General features: G+C 41.7%; 1 protein-coding gene across 2 annotated transcripts in view; it reads left to right on the top strand.

Moving 5' to 3' along the window:
* LOC144601472 (disintegrin and metalloproteinase domain-containing protein 12-like) overlaps positions 1 to 12,745 on the top strand; it is a 321,814-nt gene that overhangs the window by 262,324 nt on the left and 46,745 nt on the right. For both annotated transcript variants that reach the window (XM_078413625.1, XM_078413624.1), the window contains exons 12-13: positions 1,200 to 1,377; positions 3,607 to 3,696. In XM_078413625.1, the coding sequence (XP_078269751.1) occupies positions 1,200 to 1,377; positions 3,607 to 3,696 (268 nt within the window). The remainder of the gene's footprint in view (positions 1 to 1,199; positions 1,378 to 3,606; positions 3,697 to 12,745) is intronic.

Here is a 12,745-nt window from a genome sequence, read left to right as displayed (position 1 = left end):
GAAATATTATAAACAACTTTTGAACTTGGTTGAGGTGTGATTGTGCCTGATTAGCACATTTGTAGTCATCACTGACACTGCTGTTTTGTTCTGCGGGTTCAATGGGGAGCATAGTGAAGTTCACCCAAAATGTTCTGCTTACATAGAAACATAGAGACATAGAAAATAGGGCAGGACTAGGCCATTTGGCCCTTCGAGCCAGCACCGCTATACAATATGATCACGGCTGATCATCCAAAATCAGTACCCCCATTCCTCCTTTCTCCTATTACACATCAAGCAGGTAAAATTAATACCAGGGATAATGATATCTGGAGGACATTCCATTGCAGCAAAATGCATCAATATAAGAAATATATAAATGTAGCCATTGTAGCAATTGAGTTTGTGATCATAGGTCAGCTGTAAGAATTCAATTCAGCAAATGTTAAGGTTAACTTTTCTTCCGCATGAAAGAGACTGGTGTAGCAATTACTGACAGCTTTTAAGGTACCTGTTCCAATTTAATTCTTACTGGTTCTGATATTTTCACTGACAAATATCCATTTGTATTTGGTTGTACTGCCTAATATGTCAGTAATTCCCAATCGAGTGAATTCTATGGTTCTACTCTGATGCTTTGCCATTAAAACAACTTTGGTGGTAGCGTTAATGTAATAGGTTCATTTGCTAACAGGGTGAAATGAGAATGAGACGTTGCTCATCTCGAGCTTTAGCTCTGGCACGGAGCAGCTGGAGGTGGATGCTTTGTTTCTGCACTGTAAGATCTACACAGCTGATGAATTCCAGTCATTGTCCTGGCTAAACATGTTATTACCATCATGCCACAATACACTGGACGTCTTTGTTTCACCATCATCACTCATCGGAATTAATTTTATATATAGTAAATACTAAATATTACAGCAGCTGCTGAGTGCATTTTGGTTGTAAATAGTGGCATTATATGAGATATTTTAATCTTAAACTGATGTTCATAGTCTACATTTGATACAGCCCTGCACCATAATGACTGCCATATAATGTAAGCCAATTTAAACCTGGAACTTTAGGTTGTAGACCAAACATGTTAATTAATCAGGCTTTCCTGCCTTGAAAATCAATATCCTGTTGCTATTTACGACAACTGATACGGAAGTTAAAGGGATATCACAAGACAATTGCATTTGTTTGGCCTAATGCTGTTTGCTCTTTTTCAGATATCCTTTTCCCACAGTTTTTAGCAGCTGTAGCAAGAAAGATCTGGACAGTAGCCTGGAAAAGGGTGTCGGAATGTGCCTCTTCAACATGCCAGTAGTAAAGCAACTCTACGGCGGGCAAAAATGTGGCAATGGATACGTTGAGGAAGGCGAAGAGTGTGACTGTGGTGAACTTGAAGTAAGAGCACAAAACTGGGACTGAAGTTGTTTCAGATTCCCTTTCAATTTAAGAAATGTTTCTTTGTGGATTTATATCTAATTAAATTATGCATGGTTTTTCGCAAAATAAATACAGAATGGCAATACTTCTAGCCAATAATTTCTACTGAATACTTATTAAATTGCACCGCAGTAAATAAGTCATTGTATAAAATCAGGTAGCTGAGTCAAAACCACATGTGTATTATCAAAACATTAATGTAAGAAGTGAAGTCGTTTTAGCACCAACTTCCAAACCAAGCAACCAGTTTAAAAGCCTTTGGGGACCACGCAAATATTAACATGCTCCATGTAAGTCCAGACTACAGTATACATACATTCACAGTTCCAGGATTTGTTTAAAAAGCATACATTGCAAAAACTATGTCAGCCAATGAATTAGAAATCATAGAAATTTACCGATTTTAGGCAGCCACTGCCAATCATCTCTACATGCTGGAGGAAAAAGACCTGTCGAATCTGATTCTGTCTTCCAGTACTTGGTTCATACCCTGAATGTCACAATTCCTCAATATACATTCAGATATGATTATACTATAATCATACTCATTACTAAAAGGTTTTGCACTCCCTCTGCCACACACACATGCACGCATACAGTATGCACACACACACACGCACACATACAGTATGCACACAGACACACATATGCACACACACACATATGCACACATACACACATATGCACATATGCACGCACCACACACACACACACACATTTTTCAGGCAGTGAAGTCCAGACTCTTGCCATCTGGACATTATCTCCCCTGCTCAATTTAATATTTGCAAATGATGTGGATTCAGAAATTCAAGGTAAAAGTGGTCATCCATTGCCACATTTTTGCCCACCAAAAGATACTCGATGAGGAGGGGCAATTTAATTGTCAGAAGGAGTCAAAATATGTAAGTAGGCGGAACAAAGAGGAGAGACAATTGTCAGAAGGAGGCAAAACATATAAGTGGGCAGAACAATCAACTTAAAGTAGATAAGCTAAAGAGTACTAGATTTGGGGAGAAAGAATCAGTGGCACACATCATTTTAAATGGTCATGAAATGATTTGCTCAACGAAACGAGGACAGCTATATTGATTCAACTCTAATTCTGTTCAACTGATCCAGAATTCAACAAAGCATTCAACCTATAGGATGTTGAAATATTTGGCTCAAAATGTAGAACAGAAGGAAATAATCATCGCGATTTGTTTTGCATTTCTCAGAACATACCTTCAATTCTGCATCCAATGCTGGTTGCCAAGAAACATTACAGCATCAGAGGAAATGCAGAGAAAAGCTACAATAATAATCCGAGGTGACAGGGGTGTAGATTACAAGAGGATTTGCAGTATGGAGAGGAGATACATGAGAGGCCATAATACGATTGTTAAAATTGTAGGAGGTTCACCCAAAATATGACTTCAGATTAACTACATAAGTCAAACTAAAGGATAGGGATTTAAAGTTATGAGACTAATTTTAGAAATGAAATTGATGGAAAAGTTAGCATGTGAAGTAAATATTCAAGTGAAGTGAAGGCGTAGTCAGTGAAGAAATGATCAGTAGCGCCTAAGAGTGGCATTATGACATTTCTGGCTAGTCAGACTAAGATAGACCAAAGGGCATTCCTTAATATCTTTGAATAAAAGCCAGCATGCGGTCTAATTATATCTTATTTGTAAAAGTAGAAAGCAAAATTGTTATTTCTGCTGCATGAAATTGAGGTCAGCTTTACATTTGTTTCTAAATTACTAGCTGTTGCTTTGGGGAAACACTTTAGATTAAGAGGAATTCAGAGAATCAGCTTGCATTGATTATCAGCATTTATTGGGACAGTTGAATGAATGATCACATACTGGTTAGTTTGTTGTGGCTTTTGGTAACAATGACTGTTGCTCAAGTGACTAAATTTATGCTCCGCATTTTACCGCATCCAGAGCATAAGTGAATATCTGAGTGTAGCAATGAATAACATAATAAATGGTATAATATGTCAGGAAGATGTTATATTATGGAAAATATCACACAGGTTTTAGATGTTTCTCTGATGTATGGAACCAGACTATGGTGCTTTGTTACCTTATAATGGTCACAATTCAAAAATATCTTTGTATTCTAGTAACTAACTGTCTTTTCCTTCTCTAAATGTGTGGACACGAGTAACCATACGAGTTTCTTTTTTTCTCTTTTGAGGAATGTACCAACCCTTGCTGTAATGCAAGTACTTGCACATTGAAGCCCGAGGCAGTTTGTGCTCATGGACTTTGCTGTAAAGATTGCAAGGTAACGGAATCCTTCAAGAACTGAGGTTCCTTCTCTTATAACCCATAATCATAATCATACTTTATTAGCCAAGTATGTTTTGCGAACGTACGAGGAATTTGATTTGCCGTACCGTCATACCAATAAAAAGCAACAAAACACACAAAATACATTTTAACATAAACATCCACCACAGTGACTCCCCCACATTCCTCACTGTGATGGAAGGCAAAAAAAAAAGTTCAATCTCTTCCCTTCTTTGTTCTGCCGCAGTCAGGGGCCTCGAACCTTCCGTTGACAGGACGATCTTGGCTCCCGTATCGGGGTGTCAAAGCTCGCGCATCAGTGGGATCACAGCTCCCCTGTGCTGGGCAATCAGACCCCGCCCGGCTGGTCAAACCTTCTGCGACTTGGAGCTTCCCGACATAACAAATAGACATTTTCCATCCAAAGACCCCAACAATACCTGTGTGAGCACACGTGTTGCCTAAATCTACTGCAGTGAATGTAAAGTGATATGTTATAGAAAACATATAAAATAACAGTGTATGCTGCATTTATGAAAGAATTAATGGAGATATGTTAAAACATAGAATAGCAACCAAATGTAGAAGATAGACACAAAAAGCTGGAGTATCTCCGCAGGTCAGGCAGCATCTGTGGAGAAAAGGAATAGGTGACGTTTCTGCTCAAGACCCTTTTTCAGAGTGAGAGTCAGGGGAGAGGAAACCGAGAGGTGTAGAAGGTACATAGGACAAATGAATGAAAGATATGCAATATGCAAAATCAAGGGAAGGTGGAGCCCACAATGGTCCATTGTTGACTGTGGGGTAGGTGATAATGAATTATACAGACAGTGAACCTCAACAAGATGACGGTGAAACTGGCACAATAACTAGGGCGGAGGGAGAGGGAATGCAAGAGTTACTTGAAGTTGGAGAACAATATTCATACCGCTGGGTTGCAAGCTGCCCAAGCGAAAAATGAAATTGCTAAATTATATTTATAATCTTGAAAACAAGCAGAAATAATTTTACAGGACTTCTAAATAAAAATTGCTCTTGCATGACATTAGGTTTTTTTTAATCTTAATTTGAACTGGTTCCCTCCAGCAAATAAGAGTGCAAGAGTATCAACAGATTACAGTTCATTGTTGCCCAGCTGATGAGCATTCTTCCAGCCCTTCTGCCAAGTCTGTGTGTCCCAGTGAAGAAAGTCAAAGGGATAATGATCCAGACTTTTTGCATGGATCTTAATTAATAAATGCAGCAGCATTTATTGACAAAGGGTTCTGAACATGCCTAATTACTTCCTCTTTAAAAAATAGAATGTAATTTTAGAATGTGGGAACGCCAAAAACGTACAACACAGACGAAGGCCAATTCACCCAGTGCAGCAATGGCAACTGAAAAATTGCTTTTCAGCCTAATGCCATTATCCAACTTTTGATCCATAAACTTGTAATTTATGGTTCTCCAAGTACGTTTTAATGTAACGATAATTTCTGCCCTGCATTCCCCTGGAGGGGGTGAGTTCAAATCCTTAGAGATGAAATTATTTTCAAAATTCTCAATTCATTCCTGCCAATTTTTTCATGCCCCCTAGGTATCAATCTCTCTGCAAAGGAGAATATTTTTTCCCTATGTTTAAATGCTGTGACCACATTACACATCGCAGGAATACTCCATTAATCCATTATCTGACGATTTGGAAATCACAGTGGTTTGCCATCTGGCTCACAGGTGATGTTTCCGTTGCACCGTGAGACTCACCAGGGCCCCAATTCCTACGTTTCCCTGTAACTCTCCATCATTGCCTTTCTCACACTATCCTGAAACTCACCGCTGCCCCTGGTTCCCACGCTTCCCCTGAAACTCACTGAGGTTCTCATTTCCATGCACCCTTTAAATATACTAGGTTCACTGAAATGTTTATTATAATATCATGTAACGATTAAAAAACGTGAATTTATAGTGTGTTGGGGGATTACAAAAAATAACATTCAATAGTCGGGAAAATCTGCCAATCTGGCACCACCAAAGTCTCAAGCATTGCTGATAATTGGAGTTTTATTGTATTCAAGCTATGCCTGAACTAATATTTTGTACAGATCTAGCATAACGTTCCTGTTCTAGTTCTCTACTCCATGGCTAGCAAAGGAAACTTTCCTGGATGTCCTTTTATCTGCCTTAGCGACCAGCAGCACAGTGGCAAAGTGGTAGAGTTGCTGCCTTACAGCGCCAGAGACCCGGGTTCCATCCTGACCATGGGAGCGGTCTATGCTGAGTTTGCATGTTGCATGTGAAATTGTGGCCTTTCTCCGGTGCTCTGGTTTCCTCACACATCCTAGAAACATGCAGGTTTATAGGTTAATTGGTCTCTGTAAATTGCCCCTCCTGCACAGGACATAGAACTGGTGTACAGGTAATTGATGATCGGCTTGGACTCGCTCGACAGAAGAGCCTGTTTTCTTGCTGTCTCTCCAAACTAAACTAAACTAAAGTGTCTGGCAACATCTCTGGCAGCATCTCATAACAAGAGGAGTTGAGTATAGGAGCAAAGAAGTCCTTCTGCAGTTGTACAGGGCCCTAATGAGACCGCACCTGGAGTACTGTGTGCAGTTTTAGTCTCCAAATTTGAGGAAGGATATTCTTGCTATTGAGGGTGTGCAGCGTAGGTTTACTAGGTTAATTCCCGGAATGGCAGGACTGTCATATGTTGAAAGACTGGAACGACTAGGCATGTATACACTGGAATTTAGAAGGATGAGAGGGGATCTTATCGAAACGTATAAGATTATTAAGGGGTTGGACACATTAGAGGCAGGAAACGTGTTCCCAATGTTGGGGGAGTCCAGAACCAGGGGCCACAGTTTAAGAATAAGGGGTAGGCCATTTAGAACAGAGATGAGGAAAAACTTTTTCAGTCAAAGAGTTGTGAATCTGTGGAATTCTCTGCCACAGAGGGCAGTGGAGGCCAATTCTCTGAATACATTCAAGAGAGAGCTAGATAGAGCTCTTAAGGATAGTGGAGTCAGGGGGTATGGGGAGAAAGCAGGAACGGGGTACTGATTGAGAATGATCAGCCATGATCACATTGAATGGCGGTGCTGGCTCGAAGGGCCGAATGGCCTACTCCTGCACCTATTGTCTATTGAGAAGGAATGGGTGACGTTTCGGGTCGAGACCCTTCTTCAGACTGAAGAAGGGTCTCGACCCAAAACGTCACCCATTCCTTCTCCAGAGATGCTGCCTGACCCGTTGAGTTACTCCAGCATCTTGTGTCTACCTTCGATTTAAACCAGCATCTGCAGTTTTCTTTCCTAAACTAAACTGTCTCGCTGCCTTCAGGAGTGTCTGTTTGTTTCTTTTGAAAATCGAGGTAAACTGAAAAGAAATGTGCTTTTCAATGCAAAAAGATGTGAAATAAAAAATAAACAAAAAATGGGCCCTGATGAGTAACAAACACTGTTTATTGTGTGCTTATCATTGGGAACAAATGTCATCTCCATCTTGGGAATATGCAACAGCAAAGGCAGTATCCATGAGAAACAGAAGTTGACATTTCAAGCCTTAGGACCTTTTTTAAGCACTGAAAGACCTAGTCACTAAAAAGCATTTTTAGAAAAGAAAAATCATTCGAAAGTGTTGTGATATTGCTGGGACTACTTTGTGTATCCAAGAACTACTTTGTATGGCTGTGTATATGTGATGGGTGTGATTAGGCAGTCACTCTGTATCCAGGCGGCCTTGGAATAAACAGCCTGGAGTTAAGCTCCACCATGATAACATCATAAACATGTGCACTCGTGGTCCTTCCAGAGTCACAACAAAGGTACAACAAGTACCGGACCACGAAGTACAACATGGTGGCAGCGGTTTGGGTGTTTAGCCTAGAAAAGGAAAACAACAAAAACCCCAAGGAAAAAAGTTAACAAGTGAGTAAGAAAGAAAAAAAAAGAAGGTTAACAAAAAGGAGCCCAGCAGTGCCAGCCCAGCAGTGGGAGCCCAGCAGTGGGAGCCCAGCAGTGCCAACCCAGCAGTGGGAGCCCAGCAGTGGGAACCCAGCAGTGGGAGCCCAGCAGTGCCAACCCAGCAGTGCCAGCCCAGCAGTGCCAACCCAGCAGTGGGAGCCCAGCAGTGCCAGCCCAGCAGTGGGAGCCCAGCAGTGCCAACCCAGCAGTGGGAGCCCAGCAGTGCCAACCCAGCAATGGGAGCCCAGCAGTGCCAGCCCAGCAGTGGGAGGCCAGCAGTGGCAGGCAAATCATGGTGGTGGAGCATCTAGAGCCTACACTACGTTTGATCTACACAGCACGTCTTCTTGAGGGGAAGATATGGAACAAAATGAATATTTTGTGTTTAATGACCTGTGTAGTGATCTGTGTAATGAAAGCTTAATGTATTATAAACATAACACAAAAAGTAAGGAAATTTGTGTTTGGTAGATTATTTCTTTGTTGTAACAATGCTTCTTGGCAATAAATCTTATACCGTTGGAAAGCCTGTTTATTTCCCTTTTAAATGGTGCCACATTTGTAAGGAACATGCATTTGTGGGATGAGCAGCAGAGCTGAGTATATGGGTTGCGCCCATGAAAAATGTGCCAAATCCTCTCTGCCAATGCCAAACAGCTTATTCTGCTGTTGCTATTGACTCTTGTTTTGAGCTTCTGGTACCCCCAGGTGCTGACAATCAGGTCACTGATTGGCACCTGATTGGCAGCATCTGTGAGCATGGGCCCTGCTACAGTGGTCAGTAGGTGTCTGCTCCAAGAATCGTCATGCCACGTTTGACTGATCTGGATAGGGCCCGTGCGATAGGGCAACTTCAAGCTGGTGTTCCGCAAAACCAAGTTGCGGCATTATTTGGAGTGAGCCCTAGTACCATCTCCAAAGTGAAGGCCAAGTTCCATATAACGGGGGATGACAGAGACAGGCCGCGAAGTGGGCGTCCCAAGAAGACGACACCCGAAGAAGACCGTTTCCTCACCCTGTCAGCACTTAGGAACCGTAGGCTGTCTTCTACAGATTTGCAGTCAAGGTTTGCAGGACGATATGGCCGACGGCTCTCTGCCCAGACAATTCGGAACAGACTGCACGCAGCCGATCTCTGGTCTCATAGGGCTGCCAGGAGGCCTGCCATGACTGCCCTTCACCGTCAGGCCCGTTTGCGCTGGTGTCGGCAACACGTGCACTGGAACCTGAACATGTGGAGGAACTTTATGTTCAGCGATGAGTCCAGATTCTGCCTACGGCAGTTGGATCATAGGGTCAAAGTGTGGAGAAGACACGGAGAACGCTATGCTGATTGCTGCACCGATAGAGTAACATCTTTTGGTGGAGGCAGCATGATGGTGTGGGGCGGCATCTCCCTCACTGGAAAGATGAGGCTTGTCATCATTGGAGGCAATCTCAATGCAGAGAGATATCGAGATGAGATTCTGCAACCAGTGGCAATCCCATATCTCCACAGTCTGGGACCGAACTCTATCCTCCAAGATGACAATGCTCGCCCCCACAGAGCAGGGTTTCTCAGAGACTACTTCCAGAATTTGGGAGTGGAGAGGATGGAATGGCCTGCCAGCAGTCCTGACCTCAACCCCATTGAACACTTGTGGGATCAGCTTGGGCGTGCTGTTCGTGCCAGAGTGACCAACACAACCACGTTGGCTGACTTGCGACAAATGCTGGTTGAAGAATGGAATGCCATCCCACAACAGTGTGTGACCAGGCTGGTGACCAGCATGAGGAGGAGGTGCCAGGCTGTTGTGGCTGTGTATGGTTCTTCCACACGCTACTGAGGCTCCTGTTTATTAAATGAATAAATTGTTAAATTGCCAATATGTCTTGTTTCTTCAGACTTCAATCATCCAATCCACCAAACAACACCGAACAAGAGTCAATGGCAGAATAAGCTGTTTGGCATTGGCAGAGAAGATTTGGCACATTTTTCATGGGCGCAACCCATATACTCAGCTCTGCTGCTCATCCCACAAATGCATGTTCCTTACAAATGTGGCACCATTTAAAAGGGAAATAAACAGGCTTTCCAACGGTATAAGATTTATTGCCAAGAAGCATTGTTACAACAAAGAAATAATCTACCAAACACAAATTTCCTTACTTTTGATGCTTTTGTATAAATGTATATATCTGTGGAGTGACCCAACGGAGTGAGTGACCACACGGAGTGAGTGACCACCCGGAGATGAGTGACCACCCGGAAATGAGTGAAATTCCGCAGAGGAGTGACCACCATGATGGCGAAAAAAAGCAGTTGTGTTTAATTGTGTTTAGTTGTGTTATTGGTTTTGTTTGCAAAAAGCAATGGTGTTTTGGTTTTGTTTGTTAAATATATTTTAGCCCTCGAATGGTAAAGAAAACAATTTTATATAAGACAAGGGAGATGTTGTAATATATAAGACAAGGGGGATGTTGTGATATTGCTGGGACTACTTTGTGTATCCAAGAACTACTTTGTATGGCTGTGTATATAAGTGATGGGTGTGATTAGGCAGTCACTCTGGATCCAGATGACCACGGAATAAACAGCCTGGAGTTGAGCTCCAGCATTGTAACCTTTTATACACATGTACTTGTGGTCCGTCCAGAGTCACTAAAGGTACAACAGGTACCGGACCACGAAGTACAACAGAAAGGAGGAACAAAAAAAAGCAGAAGAAATTAGGACGGTGTTTCAAACTTGCCTGGAAACAGAAATGTTTCAGTGATTGAAGTGATATTAACCAAAGACGAAGCGTAATGGAACGAGCGAAGTTTTCACCCGGCAATAGTATTCAACGAGTCTCTGTCTTTGGCTCAAGAACTTGCTCTTGAAAATCTCAAGTAGCAAACTCCTGATTGCAACACTGCTGGGAATTCACAGAAACTGATCATCAGAAATTCTCCAATCTTCTTTTCTACTATGATGTACCTTTTTAAATGGTATCCGAGTCTGAAATCTTCCAGTCATGATGATGGAGTTAACACTATAACATCGACTAAACAGCTTCTTCCACTCCTCAGATTCTACCCTGACCTATCTTTGTCTTCTTTCCTTTTTCATAGTTCTAGCATCTGCAATGATTTTTCATCACAGTTTTCTCATTTGGTTTCATTAAATGCCATTTCATGATTTAATGTTAATGTTACCAAATTGTTAATTCATAAAATTGCCTGTAAGACTTTTACACGGCAGCTGCCTCCACTATTGTGATGGCACTTACATTTCTGCATTCAAGTGCAAGGTGAGACTAACGCTTAAAGCTGCATGATGTATCTGATCATGTACCAGTTTGGCCAATGCCAGTGGTAGACCAGATACAAGCCTGGGTTGGAGCCACGTGAAAACATAGCCATTTTCCCCTCTCGCTGCTGATGGAAATGTATAGATAAAGCTTATAAGCCATTAGGCAAGAAGAAATTGTTTTAATTAACTTATATTCACTCACAAAATGCTGGAGTAACTCAGCAGGTCAGGCAGCATTTCTGGAGAGAAGGAATGGGTGACGTTTCGGGTCGCGACCCTTCTTCAAACGTCACCCATTCCTTCTCTCCTGAGATGCTGCCTGACCTGCTGAGTTACTCCAGCATTTTGTGAATAAATACCTTCGATTTGTACCAGCATCTGCAGTTATTTTCTTATACAACTTATATTCACTGTTCATTTTAACATTATAAATAGCTGATTGACATGAGTATGTTTTAATTGGGCTAGGGATTGTTAGTATAGGTGTTGTTTCACCTTTATGGTCACAGGTACCACACATAGAAATCTTGCAAGATGTGTGCAAGATTTATTTGTAATTGAAAAGAACTAGGGAAATATTTCCAAGATTTTAACATGCATTACTATCACATGAGGCCCTCTGCTGGTAGAGGAACATGAAAGTATTTCAGCATTTTCTGTAAACCTATTGATTAGCCTGACTCAGTCATTTCTGAAATGATAATTACCTGGACCACATTTAACTGGGAATGCAAAATGAGAGAGGAAATATTTCATCAGTCTGTTCGCACTGCTACCGCAGCAGGTGGAAAGGGAAGGGGTTTCCACGCGTCTTCTGGGCTGACGGGAGATTTTCTGATCAGTTTCTGTGAATCCCCAGCAGTGTTACAATCAGGAGCATCTTACTTGGGATTTTCAAGGGTAAGAAATGAATGCTGCCAAAAAGTAGCTTAAAAGCTCTGGGCCTAAACTCGCATCGGCACATTGGGCAGCACAGTAGCACAATGATAGGGTTGCTGCCTTACAGCGCCAGAGTCCCAGGATCCATCCTGACTATGGGTGCTGTCTGTATGGAGTTTGTATATTCTCCATGTGACCGAGTGGGTTTTTTCTGGGTGTTCCAGTTTCCTCCCACAATCCAAAGACATACAGGTTTGTAGGTTCATTGGCTTCTGTAAATTGTAAATTGTCCTGAATGTGTAGAATAGTGCTATTGTACGGAGTGATCGTTGGTCGGTGGAGTCTCAATGGGCTGAAGGGCCTCTTTCCACGCTGTATCTCTTTAAGTTCACATCCTGTGGGCTATTTAGGCTTTTCCAAAAAGAACGGCGTCGATACTAGGGTTTCCTCTGACAGTTTCCATTATGGTTATTTACTTTTCCCCTCCATTATACATTAGCCCTGTAATAATCAGCACGCTGAAATATTTTAATATACTTTGGGTGTATGAGTTATTGCTAAGGCCAGCATTCTTTGTTATATCACTGACTGATTTGAGAAGGTGATGAGGGCCCCTTCTTATATCACGTGTCTGTGTGGTATATAAATGCCACATAAACATGTTGTAATACAACAGAGTAGCTTATTACATTACTTCAAGTGACAGTTAAGATCACCCATATTAGCATGAGACAAAAGCCACAGTTTTGACAAGGTATGAACAACTGGCTTCTCTTCCTGAAGAAAATTCCTGAGTCTGGCAGGTTTTTACTTCATTTAAAATATTGATTAAATGCATTTTTAGTGAAAATATTGCAATCTATTGCATTTTTTTCTTCTGTTGCAGAACAAGACATCATGCTGTTGTCATATCTTCATAAGGATCATTGTAACTTCAAACCCCT

The sequence above is a fragment of the Rhinoraja longicauda genome, chromosome 16 (assembly GCF_053455715.1).
Source record: "Rhinoraja longicauda isolate Sanriku21f chromosome 16, sRhiLon1.1, whole genome shotgun sequence".
Lineage (NCBI taxonomy): Eukaryota > Metazoa > Chordata > Chondrichthyes > Rajiformes > Arhynchobatidae > Rhinoraja > Rhinoraja longicauda.
This window is presented reverse-complemented; position numbering and strand designations above follow the sequence as displayed.